The following is a 27,055-nucleotide window of genomic DNA, read 5'->3' as shown; positions in this document are numbered from 1 at the left end:
AGTTTCACAACATTCTTCCTGTCGAAGGGAGACCAGAATTGCACAAAACGTTCCTAGTGGCCTAACCAGTGTCCTGTACAGCTGCAACATGACTTCCCAACTCCAAAACTCAATGCTCTGACCAATAAAGGAAAGTATACCAAATGCTGCCTTCACTATCCTATCTACCTGCGACTCCACTTTCAAGGAACTGTGAATCTGCACTCAAGATCTCTTTGTTCGGCAACACTCCCTAGGACCTTACCATTAAGTGTATAAGTCCTGCCCTTGATTTGCCTTTCCAAAATGCAACACCTCACATTTATCTGAATTAAATTCCATCTGCCACTCCTCATCCCATTGGCCATCTGATCAAGACCTTCTTTGCTGTCAGCTGCACCTCCAATTTTGGTATCATCTACAAAAGTTACTAACCATACCACTTGTGTTCACATCCAAATTATTTACATAAATGATGAGAAGCAGTGGACCCAGCACCGATCCTTGTGGCACCTCACTGGTCACAGGCCTCCAGTCTGAAAAGCAACCTCCACCATCACCCTCTGTCTTGTACCTATGAGTCAGTTCGCTATCCAAATGGCTAGTTCTCCCTGTATTCCATGTGATCTAACCTTGCTAACCAGTCAACCATGATCAATCTTGTCAAACGCCTTACTGAAGTCCATAGAGATCACGTCCACCATTCTGCCCTCATTAATCATCTTCGTTACTTCTTCAAAAAAAAGCTCAATCAAATTAGTGAGATATGATTTCCCATGCACAAAGCCATGTTGACTATCTGTAATCAGTCCTTGTCTATCCAAATACATGTAACTCCTGTCCCTCAGGATTCACTCCAGCAACTTGCTCAGCACAGATGTCAGGCTCATTGGTCTATAGTTCCCGGGCTTTTCCTTACCACTCTTTTTAAAACAGTGGCACCACATTAGCCAACCTCCAGCCTTCTAGCACCTCACCTGTGATTATCAATGATACAAATATCTCAGCAAGGGGTCCAGCAATTACTTCCTTAGTTTCCCACAGAGTTCCAGGGTACACCTGATCAGGTCCCGATAATTTATTCACCTTTATGCATTTTAAGACATCCAGCACCGCCTCCTCTGTAATAAGGACATTTTTCAAGATGTCACCATCTATCTCCCTACATTCTACACCTTCTATGTCCTTCTCAACAGTAAAAGCTGATGCAAAATACTCGTTTAGTATCTTCACCCATCTCCTGTGGTTCCACACAAAGGCAGCCTTCCTGATCTTTGAGGGGCCCTACTCACTCCCTAGATACCCTTTTGTCCTTAATGTATTTATAAAATGCCTTTGGATTCTCCTTAATTCTATTTGCCAAAATACCTTGACCCCTTTTTGCCCTCCTGATTTCCCTCTTAAGTATACTCCTACTTCCTTTATACTCTTCAAAGGATTCACTCGATCTCTGCTGTTTATAACTGACATATGCTTCCTCCCTTTTCTTTACTGAAACCTCAATTTCTCTAGTCATCCAACATTCCCCACACCTATCAGCCTTGCCTTTCACCTTAACAGGAGCACACTATCTCTAGACTCTTGATATCTCATTTTTGAAGGTTTCCCATTTTCCAGCCATACCGTTACCTGTGAACATCTGCCCCCAATCAATGTTTGAAAGTTCTTGCCTAATACTATTAAAATTTGCAACTTCAACCTTTAAATCTTTATCCTTTTCCGTGACTATTTTAAAACTCAGAATTATGGTTGCTGGCTCCAAAATGCTCCCCTATTGACACATCAATCACTGCCGTATCTTATTTCCCAAGAGTAGATCAAGTTTGCACCTTTTCTAGTAGGTACATTCACGTATAGAATCAGAAGAGTTTCTTGTACACATTTAACAAATTCATCTCCATCTAAACCCTTAACACCATGGCAGTCCCTGTTTAAGTTTGGAAAGTTAAAATCCCCTACCATTACCACCCTATTATTCTTACAGTTACTTACAGATAACTGAGATCTCCTTACAAATTTGTTTCTCAATATTTTCTCAACTATTGTGTGTGGGTGCGTGTGTGCATGCATGCGCATACGTGTGTGGGGGCGGGGGGAATCTATAGTACAAGCCCAATAAAGGTCATCATCCCTTTCTTAGTTCTCAGTTCCACACAAACTTCCCTGGATGTGTTCCCAGGAATACTCTCCCTCATGTTAACTCTTATCAAAAACACCGTTCCCTCTCTTCTCTTGCCTCCCTTTCAATCCTTCCTTTGGCATTTGTATCCTGGAACATTAAGCTGCCAGTCCTATCCATCCCTGCACCATGTCTGTATAATTGCTATGATATCTCAGTCCTATGTTTCTAACCATGCCCGGAGTTCATCTGCCTTCCCTGTCAGGTACTGAAATAAATGCAGATTAATTTATCAGTCCTACTTTGTTCGCTGCTTTGTCCCTGCCTGGCCTGACGGTTTGTCTCACTCCTTTTTTTAACTCTTCTAATCTCAGGTTGATCTCTTGTCTTCACTATCTCCCTGGGTCCCACACCCTCCTTACTAGTTTAAATACTCCTGAGCAGCTCTAGCAAATCTCCCTGCCAGTATCGTTGTCCCCTTCCAATTCAGGTGCAATCCATCCTTCTCGTACAGGTCTCTTCTACCCCAGAAGAGATTCCAATGATCCAAAAATGCGAATCCTTCTCCCCTGCACCAACTCTTCAGCCATGCCTTCGTCTGCTCTAGGTTCCTATTCCTATCCTCACTAGCATGTAGCACTGGGAGTAATCTAGACATTACTACCCTCAAGGACCTCCTTTTTAAATTCCTGCCAAATTTCCCATATTCTCCCTTCAGAATCTCATGTTTTTCCCTTCCTATGTTGTTGGTTCCAATATGTACAATGGCCTCCTGTTGGTCCCTCTCCCCTTTGAGAACATTCCGCACGATCTCTGAGATATCCTTGATCCTCTTACCAGGGAGGCAACACACCATTCTGATTTCTCACTGTCAGCCACCGAAACATCTGTCAGTGCCTCTGACTAGGGAGTCCCCTGTCACAATGGATCACTTAGCACCTGATGTACCCTTCATTACATTAGAGCCTGCCTCACTACCAGAAACTTGGCTGTTCGTGCTACATTCCCCTGAGAATTCATCAAACCTGCATTTTTCAAAACATACTTATTGAGATGGGGATAGCCACAGAAGATTTCTGCACTACCTGCCTACCTTTCCTGACAGTAACCCATCTATGTGACTGTGTCTGTGTTTCTTTCTCCCTTCCTATTACTGCCACCTATCACACTCCTCACTCTTTAAGTTCCCCATTGCCTCTAACTGCCACTCCAACTGATCCATACAATATGATAAGATTTGCAATCAATGATACTTCCTGCAGACATAATCATCAGTAACATGGAAATTCTCCCTAATCTCTCACATCCGACCGGAAGAGCACATCATTCTTCTAAAGGCCAGCTTTACACTTTAACAATCTACAGACCCAGAAAATAGCACAGTCTTACTGTTCTAAAAAACACACTTCCAGGCTAACTTAGTTCCTATGTTTTATAAGTTTAAATTTTAATCAAGAGACCCTATAACCAAAAAGAACCCACTCAACTCACAATTAAAAAAGACAGCAAGGTTACATTTAAATACCATGTACTTACCTGCTCCTGTGCTGTAAGGTATCCCACATAACTTCCTCAGATAGCAGTGCTGGATTTGCCTTTTTTTCTCTCTGTGTCTCCCTTGCTTTCCCCACAGTTCTAATACAATGCAACAGCTTATAAAATAGTAAATACTGCTCATACAATTCAAGGAAATCAGCTCCAGTAGCTTAAATACCTCACAAAAGGAGCAGCTGTTAGAGCCATAATTATTTCCTATCCTCCATCTTGGATTACCCCAAAATCCTTTCTCATTCTTCCATTAATAAGAGATCAGAAAATGCAAGAGCTAGAAAAAGATACTTTGCTTCAGTCTTCATAATGGACTATTATAAAAGACACAGGAATGCCAAGAGTTTGGAGAAAGAGTGAAAGTGCATTAATTTTGTTTTAGTGCAAATAAAAAGAAAGAAATGAATAATCCAAGTCAAGCAAAGAAATAGACTGAAATGGATTTGACCTGACTATATTCAAAGAACAGAGGGAAATTGTATATATAAGCTGTAATGTAGTTTGCTGGATTCATGAATAATATCAGAGGCTCTAAAGGGTTGCATTTTACATTATTCCTAAACAGGAAGAAAGAGCAAATGAAATGAAATTTTCACATCTGAAAACTTATTGCAGTGCCGTATGGAGATCAGAATAAGTCAATATTTTAAACAACCTAAACCAATCAAATGGAATTGGCATTGCTTTGCGAATGGCGGGAATTATTTTATGGTTAAGTAATGTAAGGATGTATTGACAACAGTCACTAAGGTGTGAAATAGATGAGGACAGATGTGGTATGTTATGATTTTCATAACAATGTTGTCATGTATAATGACTTCAACTGAAGAAAAGCTCCTAAGGCAGAAGTGGTAGTGAAAAGGTTGCTCAAACGCAGGGGGTGAAATAAGAAAATCAAGTAAAGTGGGATGTTTTTCAGAAGAAAACTAAAACTGCACCACCAATGTTAAATGAGACAAGGGCAAGATGTGCTGAAAATCAGTCAAAACCCAGGGAGTGTATAGAACGGAATAAGAGAGGACATAAGACAGGAGGAGGAATCAATATTTGGAGAATAAGGATTTTAAAGTCACTTTACTGAGAGTCAGTCTTATTAATGAGGTTGATAATGATGGGTTGAAATATTAGCTGTACAGTATCATGATTGTATTGTCAATCCCAAATGTGAGAGTGAAAGGGAAGTTCCTATGTAGCCAGATCTAGTACCAAAAGGAGTAAAGAATCTTATGTCATAGAAACATAGAAAATCAGGACCAACAAAGCATCACTCAATCCATCTGCCATGCTCCACCATTCAGTCTGGAATCATGGCTAATCTTCTATCTCAACACCATGTGTATACCCTTGTTATCTTTAATGTCTTTAATCTACCTGTTTCTTTTGTCCTTTTAGACCAGTGCTTTGATTGATTTCTTAATAAATAATTAACCATATGTATTTATTTTATAAGTATATGTATTGCGCACATACTCACACAAACATATAAATAAATGTTTGCAACCCTTGCCAGTCTTGGTTTCTCAGCCTGGGTTGTCAGCATTGCTTTCTGCAATGAGGCTAAAGGAGATATTGAGTGTGATGGAGGTAGATTGGAGAGTGTTTAGTGGTGATGCAGGAACCACAGACATGGTGAGGTGTCCCTAGTGAGTGTGTAGGAAGAACAGAGGGCAGAAAAGGTTAGTAGTTTATGAAGATGAAATGAGTGAGAGTCATTGAGTGGACATGATGCATGCACCAGTGAGAATTGGAGTGCATGAGCCTTGGTGAGAGGTGTGTGCAGTGGCACAGTGAGAGAGAGTGCTGGCCCTGTGAGTGTGGGGTAGCAGAAAAAGGAAGCACTTATTGCAGAAGATGATTGACCTAAGTTCTGCATGGCTGTCCATTCCATTTAGCTCAGGACATAGCACTGACCCAACTTTTTCTCATGGGCAGGACAGATGAGTCTGGTGCATGGCTTCTTTTGGCACAGTGTTTCTCTCCATCACCCCAACTACAAGTATCTCCAGGTTTCCACCCACTAAGCAGGGAGTTTTTCGACCACTTCCTCAGTAATAATTATCGAGCACCACAAAACAAGGAATACTTTGTGGTTTGCAGTATCTGAAGTCCTGGGGTTTAAACATTGTACTAGCACCACAAAAACCACAAGGTCTGGCAGTGGCAAATATTTCTGCCTTTTCTTTTGCTGCCTGCTTCCACAAAGGAGTCCCATTGTATAATTAATGAGGTGGAATACAGAAAATTGAATGAGAAATGGCATTCTGAGTCACAGAGCCCAGATGGAAAGGCTTTCACTGGTCAAAACAATTTAACTGAAAATGAGAAAATTTAGCTGAATACGTCTGAAGAACTACTTTGTTCTTTTAAATTGTACTTTGATTGGTTCCAACAGAATTTTAAAATCATACAGTTTTCTAGCTGCAACTGTTCAGTGTGTGTTTGTCATGTTTCTAGGTCCGGAAGAAGAGTAAGGCCTGCAGAGCTGGATTATGTGAGGGAGATGAAATGATCTCAATCAACGGTAAACCTTGTTCAGAATTAACCCATTCAGAAGCCATGCAACTGATTGATGGGACAAGTGAAAATCTACAAATCCTGATTAAAAGGTAGGGCTATTTACACTGAAAAACAACAAATGTATCTTTTAATAGCCATTTTATTATTTACATTTTACAATAATAGAATTCAACATTGAAGTAAGGAATTTAGCTTTGATTTAGTCAATCAGTTAACTCACTAAAACATCTAGTTTATGTAGACTGCTATTATTAAGTGCACTCAAAACAGTCAGATTCTTTCTATTGAAAGTAATTGTGCTTTACATTGTGTACATATTACAGATGTTAGAATTCAAACACTTTAGAGCACTGGAAAGCTCATGTAGGTTAAAGGTTATATTTCCAAGTAGAAGATAATGTCCATGAAATTCAGTTGAATTGGAAGGTTAGATGCTTACCTACATTTCCTGGGGCATGATGCACCAACAGCCAACATTTGCGCAGCATTCTGCAAAGATACGTGTACATGCAGATGTGATGAATAAGTGTCTTGGTGCTATAGTGTTAACATACACCCTGTCAGCTGATGTAACATCAGGATCCCAAACTTTGAGAATAAATGTGCAAACAGAGTATACAATTTTTAGTCAGCAAAATAGAAGGGTGAATATGCAAGATGGGGCCTGCTGACACATACATCTTGGACACAAAGAAAATAATTTTTGGATTTTTTCCTATTGAAACGTGGCTGGAAGTATTTGTGAATTTTTTTTGGTGATGATTTGGTAAGTTCTTGCATTTGCCAGAGAACGTTGCTTCATGCTGACATAGATTGGGATGACCTGTATATAAAAACTCTGCTATGGAAATGGAGTCAGCAATGGCAGAGCCACTGGATCTGCAGTTAGACAAGAAGATAAAAGAGTCTGAGGCAAGTTCAAGATCTGTCCCACCCTCTCTGTCAACTTGGAGTCAGATGCCTCCATGCTCATTAACAGTGACAGGATGATATCTGGCAGGCCAAAGTCAGCATCTTGGCATACATTTAGCACTCTCCTATATACTCAAAAAGGTCCAAAGCTAAATCTTTGATAGAGTTCATAGAGTGCATTCAGAACAGTTTCTTGGAACAACATGTTCTGGGATCAAATAGTGATCTATTTTAGACTAAGCAGTGCGTAATTAAACCAGATTTATTAATTACCTCATCGTTAAGCATCTTCTTCATAATGTTATACCTTACTGGGGCAGCATACTGGTGATCAAGCCTCACTATTTCTGGAATCATTACTAAAGCTAGATTTTGTAAAAGTACACCTTATTCTCCAATATACCTGATTTTCAGACCCTGATTGACAGAAAGCACGGGCAAGTTTTTATACTTAATACAAATTAATATTTATTAAAAATAAATGGACACTAGCAAGAGGTAATCAAATCATGAACCATTGGCGTATAACTCTACTAGTTAAAAATCTTTAAACTCCCTTCAGGATTTATACACCTAATGGTAAGGTCTGAGGGCGTGTTGCTGAACAAAGAGACTTTGGAGTGCAGGTTCATAGCTCCTTGAAAGTGGATAGTGAAGGTAGATAGGATAGTGAAGGAGGCATTTAGTATGCTTTGTTTCATTGGTCAGAGTATTGAGTACAGGAGTTGGGAGGTCATGTTGCGGCTGTACATGATATTGGTTATGCCACTGTTGAAATATTGCATGCAATTCGGTCTCCTTCCTATCGGAAAGATGTTGTGAAACTTGAAAGGGTTCAAGAAAGATTTACAAGGATGTTGCCAGGGTTGGAAGATTTGAGCTTTAGGGAGAGGCTGAACAGGCTGGGGCTATTTTCCCTGGAGTGTCGGAGGTTGAGGGGTGAACTTATAGAGGTTTACAAAATCATGAGGGGCATGGATAGGGTAAATAGACAAAGCCTTTTCCCTGGGGTGTGGGAGTCCAGATTAAGAGGGCATAGGTTTAGGGTGAGAGGGGAAAGATATAAAAGAGACCTACTGGGCAACATTTTCATACAGAGGGTGGTACGTGTACAGAATGAGCTGCCAGAGGAAGCGGTGGAGGCTGGTATAATTGCAACATTTAAAAGACATTTGGATGGGTATATGAATAGGAACCATTTGGAGGGATATGGGTTGGGTGCTGGCAGGTGGGACTAGATTGGGTTGGGATATCTGGTCAGCATGGAAGAGTTAGACCGAAGGGTCTGTTTCCATGCTGTACATCTCTATGACTATATGACTCTCCTCACAGTGGTGGACACAAATGGAAAACATACATTGATGCTATAGATGGAGGGGAAATTTGGAAAGCGGTTCAATGGTTTCTGTTCACAGGATCTTCTGGGATGTTTCTTGTGCTGATATGAAAAATTCTTCTCAGTCTTCCTTCTTTAGATGCTTCAACTGGTTTGCAGGAGGCACAGAGTGGCTAATTCAAACTTATAAAATATTACTGACTCATGAAGTAAAAGTCAGAGCTTTAAACTGTTTTCTGAAAGAAGAATAACTGGTTTTCTTCAGGCTTCAAATGGCATGCACTGGAGAGAACAGAGAGCTGGTGGAGATCAGATAACTTATTCCTATCCTGTACCCAGCCCCAAGGTATTCAGCTACCTGTGGACCAATCACTACCTCACAGATCTATCATCTACATATTGTTGTTTAAATATCCATTTGTACATATTGGCTTCAGTTCATCTGCACCTTCTCTTATTACTGCCTGACCTATGCTTGCTTTTAATATCTGTAGTAATCCTTCAACAATCTTTGGTTTATAAAATAGTTCTTTTCCAATTTCAATCCATAATCAACAATACTGAATAATAAAATTATACTATCTTTACAATAAGAGTGATCATAATACGATGGAATTTCACATTTGATTTGAGGATGAGAAATATGAATCTGAAACTAAAATGCTAAATCTAAATAAAGGGAACTACAGAGTATGAAGACAAAGTGAAAAGAGATTAGATTAAATTCCCTACAGTGTGGAAACAGGCCATTCAGCCCCACAAGTCCACACCGACCCTCCGATGAGTAACCCACCAAGACACATTTCCCTCTGACTAATGGGTAATTTAGCATGGCCAATTCACCTGTGGAGGAAACCTGCACAGACATAGGATAATGTGCTAACTCCACACAGACAGTTGTCTGAGGGTGGAATCAAACCTGGTCCCTGGTGATGTGAGGCAGCAATGCTAACCACTGAGCCACCGTGCTGCCCCAAAGAGTTAAAATAATAGAGAGGTGATGGCAGACATTTTAGCGGATAGTTCCTAACGCTTAAAGATACATTTCATTGAGAAAGAATAAAAACACTAGAGAATGATGCATCAAGGAAGTTAATTAGTTAATAATATGTTGATTAAGGAAGTTAAGGATCATATTTAATTGGTAGTAAATGAGAGATTGGCAAAATATAAAACTTGTAAAAGATGACAAAAGAAAGAATGACAGAAAGTGGAGTATAAGAGAAAACTGACAAGAAATATTTGAAAAAAATGGTCAAAGATTCCATAAATACTTCACAAGCAAAATAGTGACTACGGTGAATGTTGATTCTTTAATGAGTGTGATTAGATAATTTAAAATCAGAAACAATAGAGACTGTGAACAAATATTTTGTATCTGTTTCACAGTATAAAGAATAAAAGGCACTCCGAAAATAAGAGAAAATGAATCGGCATACGGGAGGAATGTAAAGCAATCATGGCATCATGATTGTGGTAAAATATGGACTATTAGTTGTCCATTTCCATCATCTAGTTTTAGTAATAGACTTTCATTGACTCTAATCGTTTTAAGGAAAGACATTGTTAAATAAATGGGGGATAAGGAAAACTATCTGAACTAAAATTAACCTGTTATGAAAACAGACTGAAACTAATCAGGTGTGAAGAAAATCATATGTGCTATTTATATTTTATGTCTGTGTGGTACATTTCACATATTAAAGTTGGATTTTGAGTAGCAGAACTGGAAGACGCTCTCTTTTTGCTCTCACTTAGGAGGGACAAAGCAACTACTGACAACAAAATGTGATAACTATGTGAATACTGAGATCTCAATGATATTACTCCAGGGCACCATTATCAATAATGGTTTCAGGCTAACACCTTACACCTTCAGGACAACTTCTTGATGTAGAAAGTCATCTTAGTTTAAACTGTCACAAGCAAAGCATCACAAAGATCAGTTTTGGACTCAACTATTTACAAACTATAAGGGACAATGAATTACAAAAAGTCAGGTCGCAGTCACATCAAGTAAATAGGAAGACAAATTGAATGTTTGTCTGTACTGCAAAGGAAATGGATTATATTAGTGATGCCATTACCACAACTGCACAGACACTGGTGTGATCAAACTTAGATTCTGTGGACAGTTTTGGTTTCCATATTTAAGGAGAGATATACTTGCATTGGAGGCAGTTCAGTGAAAGTTAATTGCTTGATTTCTGGGAAGAAGGAGTTGACTTACGAAGACAATTTGAGCAGGTTAGACCTCTATTCTTTGAAGATTAAAAGAATGTGAGATAATCTTAGTGTAACATAAAGGCTTTAAAGGCGATTTGACAGGTTAAATACTGTGATGATGTTTCCCAAGATCAGGATAGACTTCTCAGAGAAATATAGAATTGTGTGTTTAGAATTATTTTCCATAGAGAGCGAAGGAGGCTGGATCATTGAATATCTTCAAGGCTGAGTTAGACAGATACTTGATTGAAAATGGTGTCAAGGAAAGTGGAATTAAAAATAATTAATACTTAAAACACTTCATTGAGAGGTCAATGCACTTTATTTGCAATGTCTGTCAATAATGGTTTCAGGCTAACACCTTACACCTCAAGTGAGTTTAATGAGATTGGGTGACAAACAAGAGAGTTAAGGTCATAACATCAACAGCTTACACTCCATGCCAGATATCAAGATTATTGTGTGCTGGGAGTTGAGAAGGAGCTTAAAGCAGGAACACACTACCATTCTCAATATCTGCAGCATCATTGATGCCACAGACCCCACTGCAGCTGCTCTCATGAGGGCACACGAGCTGCTGGTGTCCTCGTCCATCTCTGTTGCTTGCTTCTACTATGCACCACCTTATCCTGTGAGAGAGAGAGAAGAGAGAAAAATGTCAGTTCTTCTTATGGACGGTCTTTGGGAAATAGCCAGCTGAATTTCTGAGCTATGTGGAGGCAGAGAGAGCTGGGTGTGAGCCTTTGTCAGTAGAATATCTAGTTATAAGATATCACTTTTGAATGTCAAGTAGTGCTAGTAGATCATAGATGAGATGTGATGCATTGAGCTGTGTGGGAGGCTAGTGGTATAAGGAGTAGGAGATGTCACATGAATTTGAGTACCTATATGAGATCCATAGACCTTTTGTGGCAGTGCTACCCAGTCTATGGTCTCAGATTTCAGGAATTGACCAGCCACGTCACCCGCTTCCTCTCCTCTCCATTCTGAGCTTGATCCTTTGGGTTTCTAGCATCCCAGTGGGATTGTGACATTTCTTCGCTTGCTCACCTGCAACATTAATGCCTCAATTGCCAAATCCATTACTATGGGTCCCTTTGTCCAGATGTTTACTTTCCAAATGTTTACATTTCAACAACTTGTTTGAATAATTTCCCTTTAAGATACAGTCTGCCTTTTATAGGCACATGTAGATTGTGCCACATGGTCTATAAACAGTGCATCTGGTTATTTTCCAAGTTCATCAGCAGTATTCAGGAGCAGCTATGGAGGCACACTAGTCACAATCACGCACATGTTGTCCAGCTGGATTGCAATATGCACAGATAAGCTAGGAGTTGTGACCCTCATAATCAAAAAATTGCTATCCAATTCCTCACACGGTGAACAAAACCTGTTCATTTGCAAATCATTTCTTTGCAGCATTATGAGAGCTGTTTTATGTCACATTCAGGCCACTAGATGGAGAATCATTTGGAAACAGGATATTCCAACTCATAGGGACAAGAAAGAAATGGCATCATTCAACTCATCTGATTCAAATGACACTAGCTGGCAGCCTTTGATAAAGTTGTATTACAGCAGCGAAATAATTTGTGAGTCAGGTCATCTCACTCTCTGAGCTGGGGAGACCATGTGATAGTAAGTTGGTCATGATTGACAGTAGAAAATGAAGGATGGGAGGAAACGGCATTTAGGAAAGCACTGATGTTACACATTTCAAAAGGGGCAGAGCTTTCGTGCTTGTCAAAATAATAGGTGTCACTATTAGGAAAGTGAATATTTGACATTTCTCACACTTCTCCTTGGCATCAAACACTTCTGAGTAAGGTATGGCATGAATTGGAAGAAAGTTAAAGCTCCACCTACTTTGTTCCAAAAGAACACCCCAAGGTGACTTTTCTATTCTTAAACATTATCTATCCTTCTAGCTTTCCACTGTCACAGTCTCATCCAATGGAAACACAGATTGGAATACTTGGTAGGGAGATCAATGCATATTATTTTAGTGTCCCTGACTTTCTGGTTAAGTTGGGCAGCTATGCGTCAGGCATATGGCTACCTCATCCAATTCTTCATGTCAGGACCAGTCTTCATCCTTAACATTGTCAATAACATTGAATTCAAGAGATTAAAGACTTCTTACTTGATTATTTTCACAGACAATTTCTGATTTTTGATCTTACATTCAGCCACTAGAATTGCACAGTAATGATTAATGATTTAAATCATTATTGAATACCTTGATAAGATGCATTAAGAATCTGAATTATAATTTATTCTTATTTCTTCATGTCTGGTCATAACAAGTTTCAATGAATTCCCAGCTGTAGGTGCATGTAGAATTGCTGATAGAATGTTATGAAAAAAAACAATGTTTAAAACATAACAAAATAATAATAAAAAGATGATATGTTTGCTAAAGGGAACTTTTGCATAATAAATTTACAAAAGTATCTGCTGCTATACGAATTTAACGTCTTAAAGGCCAAGTTGCCCTACTAAATGAGCTAATATTATAGAATTCCTGTTCACTAACACAGTAAGGTCTAATCTATAATTCATTATAAATGTATGTGCCACTTCATAGGCTTAAGTATTAATACTATCAAAATGCCTTCAAAGGTTAATTTAATGATTGTGGAAGTTATAGATTTGACCTTTTAACATCCCTGTTTACAATTTAATTGAATTGCCATTTGCTGCCACTTTCTTTCATGTTTGATTAACTTTGGCTTGGCTGGCAATAAAGGGGGCTGTAATTCTGAATGGTGTTTCAAAGTGCAGTTTTTATAAAAGCTCAATGTTGTGGAAGCAGGCCACTTGGCCTACTGAGTCTGCACTGACCCTCTGAACAGCATCTCACCAAGACCCCATAATCCTGCATTTCCCATGGCTTACCCACCTAGCCTGCACATCCCTGGTCACGGCTGCCTCACAGCGTCAGGAACCCGGGTTCAATTCCAGCTTCAGGCAAGTATCTGTGTGGAGTTTGCATGTTCTTCAGTGTCTGCGTGGGTTTGCTCCGGATGCTGTGGTTTCCTCCCACAATCCAAAGATGTGCACGTTAGGTGAATTGGCCATGCTAAATTGCCGGTAGTGTTCAGGAATGTCTAGATTAAGTGTATTAATTAGGAGTAAATGTAGAGTAAAGGGAATAGATCTGGGTGGGTTACTCTTCAGAAGGTCAGTGTAGACTTGTTGGGCCAAGTGGTCTGTTTCAACATGGGAATTCTATGATACTATGGTCAATTTAGCATGGCTAATGCACCTAACCTGCACATCTTTGGAGGAAAATGAAACCTATGCAGACATGGGGAGAATGTGCAAACTCCACATGGACAGTTGCCTGAGGGTGGAATTGAACCCGGGTCTCTGACATTGTGAGGCAGCGGGGCTAACCAATGAGCCATCATGTGGCTCCCCCCTGTTCTTCCAGAGTTTTTCATCATTTTGAATACCTGACTTAGTAGTGCTTCACAGCTGCAATTTTCACCTTTGATTTCTATGTCTTCAATGTATATTTAATAAATTAAATGCGAAACCCGTTACTTGATGCAGACAATTGACTGGTTGGTGCTCTTCCTTCTGTGTCAGCAGTCTAAATGCAATCTCTTACCATTGCATGACAAACTTTAGCCTCAGCACGCCAACCAGAAATGTATGCAAAAAGACAGATTTAGCATTCAGAGTTCTGCACATTTCTATGTTTCCCAGGTATATCAAGATTATAAAACGTTAAAATTCTGACTAGATACTGATTTATATCATGATGTTAAGCTTGGAGTATGAGACACTAAATTAAGCATTCAAACCAAGTCTATGCACCTACCGAAGCATTACATTTAGGTAACATCTGTAGCACCAAATTTCAATAATTCTTTGTCAGAACTTATGCTTTAGTACATGCCTTTCATAGTCTTGCAAAGCTACTGATACATGCTCAGCAGCAGGAAAGACACAACCCCTTCCCCATCACCAGCTCTATTTATAGGCATCATCAATCACTTACATGTTAGTTACTAGTTCACTTCTTCTGACAGTTGTTAGAATTCTAGACGTAGTCAATGTTTACAATAAAAATATAAAAATATATAAAAATAAAAGTATAACAACATGGGAGCAGAATTGGCCTGCTTTGCCATTCTCGATCATGGTTGATCATCTACATCAACGTAATTTTTCTGTTTTATCCTCAGATCCTTGATGTTATCAGTTAGTAGAAATCTATCAATCTCTGTCTTGAACTTGCTTAATAATTGAGCTTCCACAACTCTCTCAGGAGAGAATTCCAAAGATTCACCCAAATGAAGTGGTTTTTCCACATTTAAGTCCTAAAAGGCTTGCATTTTATTCTGAGACTGTATCCCTGTTGACAGATTCACAGCTATGTAAACATTCATTCTCCATTTAATCTTTCTCTCCCTTATATGCTTTTGTAAGCTTTCATGAAGTTGTCTCTCATTCCCCTAAATTTGAGAGAATATAGACTTAGTCTCCTCAATCTCCCCTCAGGGCAGCTCTGCAGCTAAGTGGTTCACTTTGCAGCTCCAGAGACCCTGGTTCAATGCTCCCATGACAACTGTCCATTTGGAGTTTGCATGTTCTCCTCATGTCTGTGCAGGTTTCCTCTGGGTGTTCTGGTTTCCTCCCACAGTTCAAAGCTGTGCAGGTTATGTGAGTTGGCCATGCAAAATTGCCCATAGTGTCCAGGGGTGTGCAGGCCAAGTGGATTAGTCATAGGAAATGCAGGGTTATAGGGATGGGATGCCCTTTGGAGAGTTGGACTTGATAGGTTGAATGGCTTGTTTCCACACTGTAGGGATCTATGATAATGCTATCAGGAATCAATCTGGTTAACCTTTGTTGCAAGTATATCATTCCTTTAGTAAGACAACCTGAAATGTAGACATTTCTTCAGGAGCAGCAATCCAGTGTTCTTTACAATGAAAGTCTTTGCTCCTCATGCAATAAAAACTCACATTCTATTTGTCTTCTGAATTACTCATTGCATCTGTATGCAAGCTTTCAGTGACTTAAGAACAAGAACACCTAAGTCCCTGTGGATATCATCACCTTCCAACCTATCCAATCCCTCTACACCTCCATGCGTCATAACCAGGGCCTCCAAGTTCTCCACTTCTTCCTCTCCCGACATACCCAACAGTACCCTTCCACTGATACTCTCATTCGTTTGGCTGAACTGGTCCTCACCCTTAACAATTTCTACTTTGAATCCTCACACTTCCTCCAACCAAAGGGGTAGCCATGGGCATCCATATGGGCCCCAGCTATGCCTGTCTCTTTGTCGGCTACATAGAACAGTCCATCTTCCGTAGTTACACCAGCACCACTCCCCACCTCTTCCTCCGCTAAATTGATGACTGCATCAGCACCACCTCGTGCTCCTGTGAGGAGGTTGAGCAGTTCATCAACTTCACCAACACATTCCACCCTGACCTTTAATTCACCTGGACCATCTCTGACACCTTCCTGGACCTCTCCATCTCCATCAATGACGACCGACTTGACACTGACATTTTTTACAAACCCACCGACTCCCACAGCTACCTGGATTACACCACTTCCCATCCTACCTCCTGCAAAAATGTTATCCCATATTTCCCAATTCCTCCACCTCTGCCGTATCTGCTCCCAGGAGGACCAGATCCACCACAGAACACACCAGATGGCCTCCTTCTTTAGAGACCACAATTTCCCTTCCCACATGGTTGAAGATGCCCTCCAATGCATCTCATCCACATCCCGCACTCCATCCTCAAACCCCACCCCTCCAACCGTAACAAAGACAGAACCCCCTGGTGCTCACCTTCCACCCTACCAACCTTCGCATTAACCGCATCATCCACTGACATTTCTGCCACCTCCAAATGAACCCCAGCACCAGGGATATATTTCCCTTCCCATCCCTTTCCATTTTCACAAAGACCATTTCCTCCGTGACTACCTGGCCAGGTCCACGCACCCCTACAACACACCCTCCCCTCCTGGCACCTTCCCCTGCCACTGTCGGAATTGCAAAACCTGCGCCCACACCTCCTCCCTCACCTCCATCCAAGGCCCTAAAGGAGCCTTCCACATCCATCAAAGTTTCACCTGCACATCCACCAATGTCATTTATTGTATCCATTGCTCCCGATACGGTCTCCTGTACATTGGTGAGATTGGACACCTTCTCGCAGAAAGCTTTAAGGAATATTGCCGGGACACCCGCATCAATCAACCCCACCGCCCTGTGGCCCAACATTTCAACTGCCCCTTCCACTCTGCCGAGGACATGCAGGTCCTGGGCCTCCTCCACCGCCGCTCCCTCACCACCTGATGCCTGGAGGAGGAATGCCTCATCTTCCATCTTGGAACACTTCAACCCCAGGGCATCAATATGGACTTCACCAGTTTCCTCAATTCCCCTCCCCCCAGCTTACCCCAGTTCCAATGTTCCAGCTCAGCGCTGCCCTCATGACCTGTCTCTCTTCCCACCTATCCACTCCACTCTCCCCTCTGACCTATCACCTTCATCCCATCCCCATTCACCTACTGTCCTGATGAAGGGCTTTTGCCCAAAACATTGATTATCCTACTCCTCGGATGCTGCCTGATCTTCTGTGTTTTTCCAACACCACTCTAATCTAGACTCTGATTTCCAACATCAGCAGTCCTCACTTTTGCTCAATTCCTTAGCTTGTCTATGTTCCCATGGATGCTGCCTGACCTGCTGCGCTTTTCCAGCAACACATTTTCAGCTATGTTCCCATGAAGCCTTTTTACATCATATCAAAACTCACATTCCCACCACATTTTGTATCATCTATAAACTTAAAAGAATTAAAATTGGCCAGCACATCCAAGTCATGGATATAGAGCTGTGTGAACTGCAGATACTCAAAGACCGACCCTTGCAGAATCCCTGGGTTCACAGCCTGTCAAGTTGAGAATGACCTATTTGCTCTTACAGTCTCCATTCCGCCTGTTAAGCAATCCTCAATTCATACTAGCATAGTACCTCCAATCCTATGTGCATTACTTTTGTGTCCTAATGCCTTGTGTGGGCTATTTTAAAAGCCCTCAAAGTCCAAATGCAGTTCTTTCATTCACCTTCCTTATTGATGCTGCTAGTATAAAAAAAATCTCTACAGGTGTTACTACGCCCAACACTCATTCACCATCAGCTCAGTGATTTTTCTTCACAACTAGAACATATACATCTGACAGCTTTCCACCAAAATCAACATTTTGGGCAAAAGTTCTTCATCAGGACATTTCCAGATGAAGGGCTTTTACCTGAAACGTCGATTTTCCTGCTCCTCTGATGCTGCCTGACCTGCTGTGCTTTTCCAGCACACTCACCAATGTAGTCTAAACTCTGGTTTCCAGCATCTGCAGTCCTCACTTTTGCCTAGCTTTCCACCAAAGGCTTGCTTTAGATAAGGACACAGGTGGCTTTCTGGTGAACAACTCAGCTCTACCAGGTTTGCCAAACATGACTTCAAATTACAGAAATCTGACATCAGGCGGTGGTTTGATGAAAGCTGAAGGATTTTTTGCTGACTTTAAGGCTTTTGCACATTTGCATTACTCACGACCATCAATGTACTAGGAGACAATCCCCATGACATACAGCATGACTGGAAGTGAACAGTGGCTTTGCAGATCAGAACAATGAAGAGGATGTAAAAGGAGGGAGAGAAAGGTTCTCAGCAGGAGACTGTATTCAGTCAGGGTTTGAAGAAGCAGTTCTCCTTCATGAAGCTAAGAGGAATAATGGGCAGAATCTTGATATGAAGTGTGGAAGAGAGTGTAAGGTAGGAGGAAGAGGGGTATCATATGTTTTTCTCAGTTCATTCGACATGTACACCTGAGTAAAACTGCAATGTTTATGGACAGCTGATCAGGATGTTCTGCCCCCTGCTGACTTCTTTAAGGCATCAATTTCTACAGAAGTCTGAATTTAATAAAAGTCTGGAATTAAAAAGAGGCTTAATCACGACTGTTGCTGATTGAAAAAAAAATCCATCCGTTTCAGTAATGTCCTTTAGGGACAGAAATCTGCCACCCTTACCAGGTCTGAACTATATGCAATTCCAGATCCACAGCAATGTAGTTGTCTCTTAACTGCTCTCTGAAATGGCACAGCAAGCCATTCTGTTCAAGGGCAATTGGGGATGGGCAATAAATACTGGTCTAACCAACAACACCCCATTCCAAAAAAAGGTGGTTGTGGAAGTCAGCTCTTGTAAGCAGCTCAAGAAAACACAAGTGGTTGAATGATCTGCTGTGCTCTGCCTGGCTATGTACCACTGTCTACTCAATGCTTCATACTCCTGTGACTGTGAGTTAGCATTGTAAGTTTACCACTGCACAGGGTTGCCACATACATGACTGTGGCCATGTATTTCCATCAGATTAATCACATTTAATCAATGTCCATCACTTCATTGCAGTTTTAACTTAACACTCCTTGCACTACAGTTCTCCTGTCTCTCACACATCTTTGTGAGTTCATACTTAAAACATAAATACTCAGTAGCTCACACACGATCCGGTTCACTAATGTCACTTAGGGAAGGAAGTCTGTCATCCTCACCTGATCTGGCTGAAATGTAACACCACACCCACAGCAATGTAGTTGACTCTTAACTGCCTTCTGGCAATAGGGATGGGCAATAAAAGTTGACCTAGCTGGCAATGCCCACATCCTCTGAATGAGTTAAAAAAAAACAGCTCATTGACCTTTCTTCACAACTAGGAGAACATATATATTTGACAGGCCTCCACTGAAGGTTTGCATGGCACTCAGACACCATCACAAAAGATGGCTCTGTGACTAAGACCCCATAAGCAGAAGCATTATATAACGCTTTCAGTGTTTTAGTAATTGTGGCTCTTTGACAACACTGAATTACCTTTCATTCAAAACCCGGTAACAACTAACTTTCCCATACTACATTCTTCTTATGAATAATACAGATGATCACAGCTGTGGGGATTGGAATCTCGATTTGTATATAATGCAGGCCATGCAATCATGTACTGAAAATGTGTTGCTGGAAAAGCGCAGCAGGTCAGGCAGCATCCAAGGAACAGGAGAATCGACGTTTCGGGCATAAGCCCATCTTCATTCCTGAAGAAGGGCTTATGCCCGAAACGTCGAATCTTCTGTTCCTTGGATGCTGCCTGACCTGCTGCGCTTTTCCAGCAACACATTTTCAGCTCTGATCTCCAGCATCTGCAGACCTCACTTTCTCCATGTAATCATGTATCCAGGTCAATTCCTAGTGGCAAGATGGCTGCAGTGTAAGATGGCTGCAGTGTAAGATGGCTGCAGTGTAAGATGCTCTGGCCGGAGCTCCACTGTTCTGCCTGTTCTTTTTTCTTCTTGTTTTCCCCTCAAATGGAGGAACTGGCAAACCCTGGAGGCTAATCCCAGGAGCAGTGGCCAGCGAGGGGAAGCAGCCCCGAAATACCAGGTGATGAGGCAAGCAAATCCTGGAGAAAACGTGGAGCAGCTGAGAGCTCGTGCGGAGCAGACTAGAGGCTTGGAGTGGAACGGGGGATGGTCAGATTACGTGTGGTGGCCCCTGCACTCAGCTACTGCAATGCAATGCTTATTCAATTTTTTTTTAATCTGACTGTAATGTCAATCCTTTAACTATGTCTTATTTCTAACTTATTCTTTAAACACTATAAAATAATGCAACTATTTTTCTTTCTTATTCCTCTTTTGTAACTAAGATTTGAACCTAGGTACTGATACCTAAGATGGTGCCATAAGAGGTGACATTGTAAACGTTTCACTGTACTCCTACACTTCTGTACTTGAGTACACGTGACAATAAAAGATAATCTACGCTATTAAAGAGTCTGTCTTTCTATTAGAGAAGAATGCACATGGCCACTGTGAAGATACTTAGACTGGAGGATAATGCCTGACATATGTCATTTGACTTCCCTTGAGCAACAGGCACCAATCTGGCAAGAGAGCAAGGGGAGTATGACTCTGCGGAAAGGAAGATTGAGTGTCTACGGCATTTAGAGAGAAAGCTCCAATCTAGTACTGCCAACCGTACATCAAACACTGATACCTTAAAAAGAATCTTGGGTAAGGGTAGCAACACGGAACACTAGAAAATCTTTACATTTTTCTAAGCAGCCTCGAGAAACCTCTCCTAGCCTTGAACAAAAGTAAACAGAAAAACAAACCCCAGTGCCAAGGTCCAATTCTACCAGCACCATGAACCAGAGCTCGGAGCAGGAAGGGCACTAGGCTCAGATAATGTACTGTCAGGCCTCATCCTCACCCTTGCACAAACTGGAGTGCAGAACAGAGGGTTGTTCAGGGCTTGAGAAAGATCAACCGAGGAGCTGAAGTTCTTTTTCTTTCAGTCCTGGTTTGGGTGTCAGGTTTGGAGACTGCAGAGAAAAACATAAAGAGTTGTGTCTCTGATGAGCTACCACCCATAACCCAGATTTCCTGCATACGTTGCTGTTTGGTGTGTAGTTGGCAGTAATGGCTTGGAGGTTTCTTCTTTCACTAAATGGCTGTAAGTGATCTAAACTTCCCTTCAACACAGATACATTCCTGCTACTCTACTGCTGGCTCAGGAGTCTGAATTGGAATCCCTACAGTGTGGAAACAGGGCCTTCGGCCCAACAAGTCCACACCAACCCTCCGAATGGTATCCCACCAAGAACCATTCCCCTACATTTACCCCTGACTCATGTACCTAACCATCTGGAAATAGATGTGAAACCAAACGTCAGGCATTCACTGCCCTGCGCCATTGCATCAGCCCCAAACCTCATCCCTGCTGCCCAATAAATTCCAATTCTGTGCACATCTTCTCCAGCAGATGGAGAGAAACATTAAGGGGCATGAGTATCAGTACATGCCTTGGTGTTAATCCCCAGGGCTGTGGTCATCCAAGTACTTCATTGGTCATAAGAATGTGGTATGGGGATTTATGGAGTTATAGGGTCCTAATTGAAAGATGGAAATGTGTGCTTGACATAGCTGTGAGATGTTCATTCTGAAGCTACCTTTTGTGGTCGTGTCCTTATCCCATTCAAAGCTGTGTTAAAAAGCTGTCAGATGTGCACATTTAGTAGGCATGACAAAAGGTGAGTGAGCTAGTGATGCATGAGCTGCTGAGTGTTGTAATTCTTTAATGTTTTAACTGTGAATTCTGGCAAATGTATGAGAGGCAATACCATTGTGGTGGAGAAGGACAAAGAAGTAACTGTAAAGATGTGACAGGTATTGATTACACATGAGGCTTCTGGTGGAGTTCACTGGCACCCGATTTTGTGTATCACAATGCAGTGCATTGACAAGCTTACAATGAAGGAAATTAAGCATTGAGTAGTCAGTGGTACGTACCCTAACAAGGGGTAGGGTATGGGAGTCATCCACAGGCACTGACCTCCATAGCCACCTCTGCCATTATTAGTCAGGATGGTCTCTTTTATCATTCCTAGGGAAAAGATCTTCCTTGACACCTTCAGGGTGAACTTCTAAGGAAGTGTTACTGTGGCACTGTCTTTTACCCAATCCCTGACATTTTAGTTTTTTTTAAATATATTAACTTGTAGGATGAGGGTATGACTGGCTTGGTCAGCATTTATTGCCCATCCCCAGAGGGCAGTTAAAGGTCAATGGTATTGCTGTGGGTTTGGAGTTATGTGTAGGTTAGACCAGGTAAGGATGGTAGTTTCCTTCCTTAAAGACATTAGAGAACCAGATAGGTTTTTCCAAAAAATCAACAATGGATTCACAGTCATCACAAGACACTTATTTCCAGATTATTATTGAATTCAAATTTCAACATCTGCCACAGCAGAATTCGAACCCAGATCCTCAGAATTAGCAGTCCAGTGATAAGACCATTAGGCTGCTACCTCCACAACCATTTCTACAGTGGTTGAGGAAGATGAGCCTGGAAAAGTGAAATGCTGCCTGGGTGTCTCTTAAATACATTGCTAGGAAGTTGGAACCTGGAAGGTCCTGGTAGGGGACAGACTTCCTGCTCATTTGCTTATAGAACATGAGGTTTTACCCACGTGTGCATATGCAATGAACTGAGAAGAATGTAACTGTGTGAGAAAATCTAACCTGACCCAAGTGGATACAACTCCCACTTTCAGGCGCACCTCGTAGTTAGTCTCAAATAAACACGATTCAGTCCAATGTGAGCAGTATATGCAGGGAGAATGAGCATGTGGCTTTTGGAGGACTGTAGATTTCTCCATAATGCAGGATGCCATTGGCAGTTAGCTGTTACTTAGTGGGTACCATTTACTGATTGTGTCCTGTGCTGAAGGGAAAGAAATTCCACATCTTCAACATTCAGCTGGTGTTCGACCATAGACAGCAAATCCTGAAGGTCAAAGCCTGCAACAGATAACTCATGATGCCTTAATTCTGCTACAAAAAAATGCACCGCCTGCATTTGTGCCATTTTGCAAATCAAAAAGATGGCTAACAGGCGACAAGGATAATCAACCAATGGTACAGCTCTGGTGCACTATACATGTGCATGAAATGAAAACTGTGTTGTCATCCTAAATGTTAGAACAGCCCCTCAGCATGCTAAAGCAATATTTCCTTCTGTGGACTGCTGTGGAGGAACCACACATTGTTCAGTAAAGAGATCACTAAGGTTCATGCTGCATGCTGTGTAGTCTTGCCACCAGCTAACCAATGAACACCCGAGCAAACAGAACATGAGAAGGAAGGCAAATAGAGAGGGAGGAAGGGAGGTTGGAACTTAGACAAGCTCTTTCTGTTCTAGGTCTATTTCAGCACCATTGTCTAAAACTCAAACACCCCATTCACCACTGTTTCAAATCAAACAGTGACCATCACAATAATTGTTTGGCATGTTATTATAATTAAAACAACAAATTCAATATTCTAAATGATGTTTATAAATAAAATCATACCATATTGCATATATAATTCAACAATACGTCCCTGTGCATTCCTTAATATTTGTTTTCCATGTTCCCTTTCCTGCCCTGGTGTCTCTATGCAGTGCTAACTCCAAAGATGCAATGGAGGTGGCAAAAATCTATTGATATGGAGTAATTCTGGCATCAAAACAATCAACTGTAGCATCTGGGTGTGTGACAGGAGACTGAGACAGCTGGCTGATAGACAACACTAATGACACTGGAGCAGTAAAGGAGTGCAAGGACAAATGTGGCGTCCCTGAATTTCTTCCTGAAATCGTATCTTCCTACATTGGGTAGTTGCTGCTTATAGGCTGCAAGAGAAGCTGCAACATTGCCTTTCAGATGCTATACAATGATTGGATCTACAGGAGCGTAAATGGAGTTCATCATCACTTCCCTGCTGGAATGGATGTAACTCTGCACTTTTATTGTCTGGCATTGATCACAGCCTTTTGGGAGGGTAGCCAATGCACTAGGCATTTTGTTGCGCATATTCCCTCCCGCTCTATAACAGTAATGTGGGTCTACTTACAGCACGAAACTGCAGCAGGACAAGAAGGAAGCTCACCACCAGTTTCTCAAGGGTAACTAGGGATCGGGTGACTGTGAAGAAGGTGGGGGAGCGCACACCGGTCGATCGGATGGTGTTTGTCAAGAAGATTTTACTGCAGTGCTGTGGTTTCGAAGCAGCGGACGTGTACTGCCTGTAGGGTTTCCCAGGGGCAGGCTAATTCGACATGACCTTCAGGAGCGTGAAGAATTGCAAGCAGCTCCTGAAGGTCTCCATGGAGAAGGAAGAAGAACCTCTGTTCTCCATCTTGTCGGCGGTCCCGTTGTGTGTGCTTCCTGTGCAGAGGAGTCGGGTTGTTACAATCCAGATGTACAACCCTCATGTCCCAGCAGCGGATGTCCTGACCTTCCTGAGAAGATACGTCCAGGTTGAGGGAGAAAGCACCGATGTAGTTGATCCTTTCGAGATCTGGACCAGCAAGCGGCAGGTCAGGGTAACCCTGAGGGTCGATGCCAGTCGGAACATCCTCCACCCACTCTCCAGCTTTGCCATCGGAGGGAGCAGAGGTTACCTGATATACGCAGGGCAGCTGAAAGTGTGCCGAACCTGCGGGAGGTCAGGCCACATGGCGGCGGATTGTAAGGTGACCGTCTGCCGAAACTGCAAGCAGGAAGGCAACCCGACCAAGGAATGTAAACAGGCCAAGAACTGTAATCTGTGCGGAGAGGTGGGCCACATGTACAAGGCCTGCCCAAGACGAGGGGCCGCCACCTATGCACAGATGGCTGGAGTGACAACCCGAGCTGTGGACCGCCTAAGACCAGCAAGGTACCACAAACCAGCACAGGAATGATGTCTGGAGGCACCCAGAAGGAAGGGCAGGCTGTAGCGGAGCAGACGGCAGACAGTGGGGAGGTACAGCGGCCGATCCAAGCTCCTTCAAGGCAGATGGAGGAAATGGAAGAGGAGGGAACAAAGAAGAACTGGACGGTGCGGACCCTGGGCCCGACACGAAGACACCAGAGCGGGGAAATGGCTCCAACGTGGAGCCGGACAGCTACCTCAGCCCTGGGAAGGTCCAGCAGTTTGCCGTCACCACGGGGATGCAGAGAGCTACCCTAGAGAGGCAAGACCAGCAGCAAATGGACACTGGTAACCTTGTAAACTGTTAAAATTGGGTTAAAAATTGCCAGCATCAATGTGCGTAGTGTCAAATCAGCTACGCGATGTGTTTCTACGATAGTCTGCCTGGCTAACGTTAAAGTCGACGTCCTGTTTCTGCAGGAGTGTGGGGTACCGCACCTCAGCAGCTACAGGAGATGGTTAAGCTTGTGGGCCCATGGGCCGTCAGTTTGGTCGGGGGGGGCAACGATAGCTGCACCTCTGGACTGGGTATCCTGTTGAGAGGAGGCAACTTCGCCATCTCCAAGTTTAAGGAGGTAGTGGGCGGGCGCCTCCTCGTCACCGACAACATGTACAGGAATGTTCCCCTGAGACTGATTAATGTGTACGCCCCAGTGGGTAAGAGTGAACGGTTGGCCGTCCTGCAGCAGCTTCCACTGTTGCTGGCTACGTCCAGGCCAGTCATTCTGGCCGGAGACCATCATTGATGCCGATGGACGATCCGGTGGGGGGTCAGTAAACTGGATGCCACGTCCACAGCCCTGATGGACACTGTAAAAGATGCCAAGCTGCACGATGTCTTCAGCACTCCTGCAGATGGAGCACAGCGTAGATACACCTGGTCACAGGCAGACGGGTCTATCCGCTCAAGGATAGATTACCTGTTTGTGTCCCGAACGCTCTCGGTCAGATCCACCGACGTCAAGCCGGTATTCTTCTCTGATCGCTGCCTCCTGCTGGCCGACTGTCACCTACAGGACAAGCAGCGGGCTGGTAAGGGAACGTGAAAGCTGAACACAAAGCTGTTGACCCCGGGAAACATTGAGGCGCTCAAGAGGGACTACGCAGGTTGGAGAACCGTGAAGCCCCTCTTTGAATCCCCAGCGGACTGGTGGGAAACAGTAAAAGGGAACATCAAGAGGTTCTTCACCCTCAAAGGTGTTCAGGAGGCGAGAGAGAGGCGGGGAAAACTGTCCCAGTTCCAGGAAAGTATGCAGAACCTGCACCTGCTGCAGACGATGGGGGTCGATGTCACTGCGGACCTCCAGGAGGTGAAGGGCCAGCAAGCCTCATTCTTTGCCTCGGAGGCTTCCAAATAATCTTCCGGTCCAGGGTCCGCTCCGTGGAGCAGGATGAGACGTGCTCACTTTTCTTCTTCCAGAAGGTTCACAAAGAGAGCTCTGTGCTCAGCAGCCTGAAGGAAGAAGATGGCTCGATAACGTCATCTCAGGCTGACGTCATGAGGATCAGTAAATCCTTCTATGCCAGTCTGTATGACGCGAAGCCGACCGACAGTGCGGCCTCCCAGTCATTCCTGTCCTCTATCACGGAGGTCTTAGACGACAGAACACGGGAGAGGCTGGACCAGCCATTATCTCTGGATGAGCTGACCAAGGCCCTCGAGTCCTTCGAAAAGAATAAAACTCCCGAAAGCGACGGCTTACCGGTCGAGCTCTATTCCGCTCTGTGGGACTTGATTGGCCAGGACCTGCTGGAGGTGTATGTCAGTATGCTTCGGGCAGGTACCATGAATGAATCCATGAGGAAAGGCATCATCACCCTCATCTACAAGCGGAAGGGGGAGAGGGAGGAACTCAAACATTGGAGACCAATTTCACTGTTGAATGTGGATTACAAAATTCTGTCAAAAGTAATCGCCAACTGGGTCAGGTCTGCTCTGGGATTGGTGATTTACCCTGACCAAACCTGTGCTGTACTGGTCAGGAAGATCGCTGAGAGTCTCGCACTCCTCAGGGATACGATGGCCTATGTGCAGGACAGAGGGTTGGACACGTGCCTGATCAGCCTGGAC

The 27,055-nt window shown here is 42.8% G+C and overlaps 1 protein-coding gene and 1 long non-coding RNA gene across 5 annotated transcripts in view; one reads left to right on the top strand and one right to left on the bottom strand.

The window, feature by feature from the left end:
* LOC132816591 (synaptopodin-2-like) overlaps positions 1-27,055 on the top strand; it is a 144,802-nt gene that overhangs the window by 69,979 nt on the left and 47,768 nt on the right. For all 3 annotated transcript variants that reach the window (XM_060826413.1, XM_060826403.1, XM_060826394.1), the window contains exon 2: positions 6,101-6,252. In XM_060826413.1, coding sequence (XP_060682396.1) covers positions 6,101-6,252 — 152 coding nt within the window. The remainder of the gene's footprint in view (positions 1-6,100; positions 6,253-27,055) is intronic.
* The window catches only part of LOC132816614 (uncharacterized), an 87,005-nt gene continuing 70,935 nt past the window's right edge, over positions 10,986-27,055 (bottom strand). For both annotated transcript variants that reach the window (XR_009644812.1, XR_009644811.1), the window contains one exon: positions 10,986-11,266. This is a non-coding gene — a long non-coding RNA (uncharacterized LOC132816614). The remainder of the gene's footprint in view (positions 11,267-27,055) is intronic.

The sequence above is a fragment of the Hemiscyllium ocellatum genome, chromosome 1 (assembly GCF_020745735.1).
Source record: "Hemiscyllium ocellatum isolate sHemOce1 chromosome 1, sHemOce1.pat.X.cur, whole genome shotgun sequence".
Taxonomy (NCBI): domain Eukaryota; kingdom Metazoa; phylum Chordata; class Chondrichthyes; order Orectolobiformes; family Hemiscylliidae; genus Hemiscyllium; species Hemiscyllium ocellatum.
Note: the sequence above shows the minus strand (reverse complement) of the source record. Positions and strands in the feature narration are given on the sequence as shown.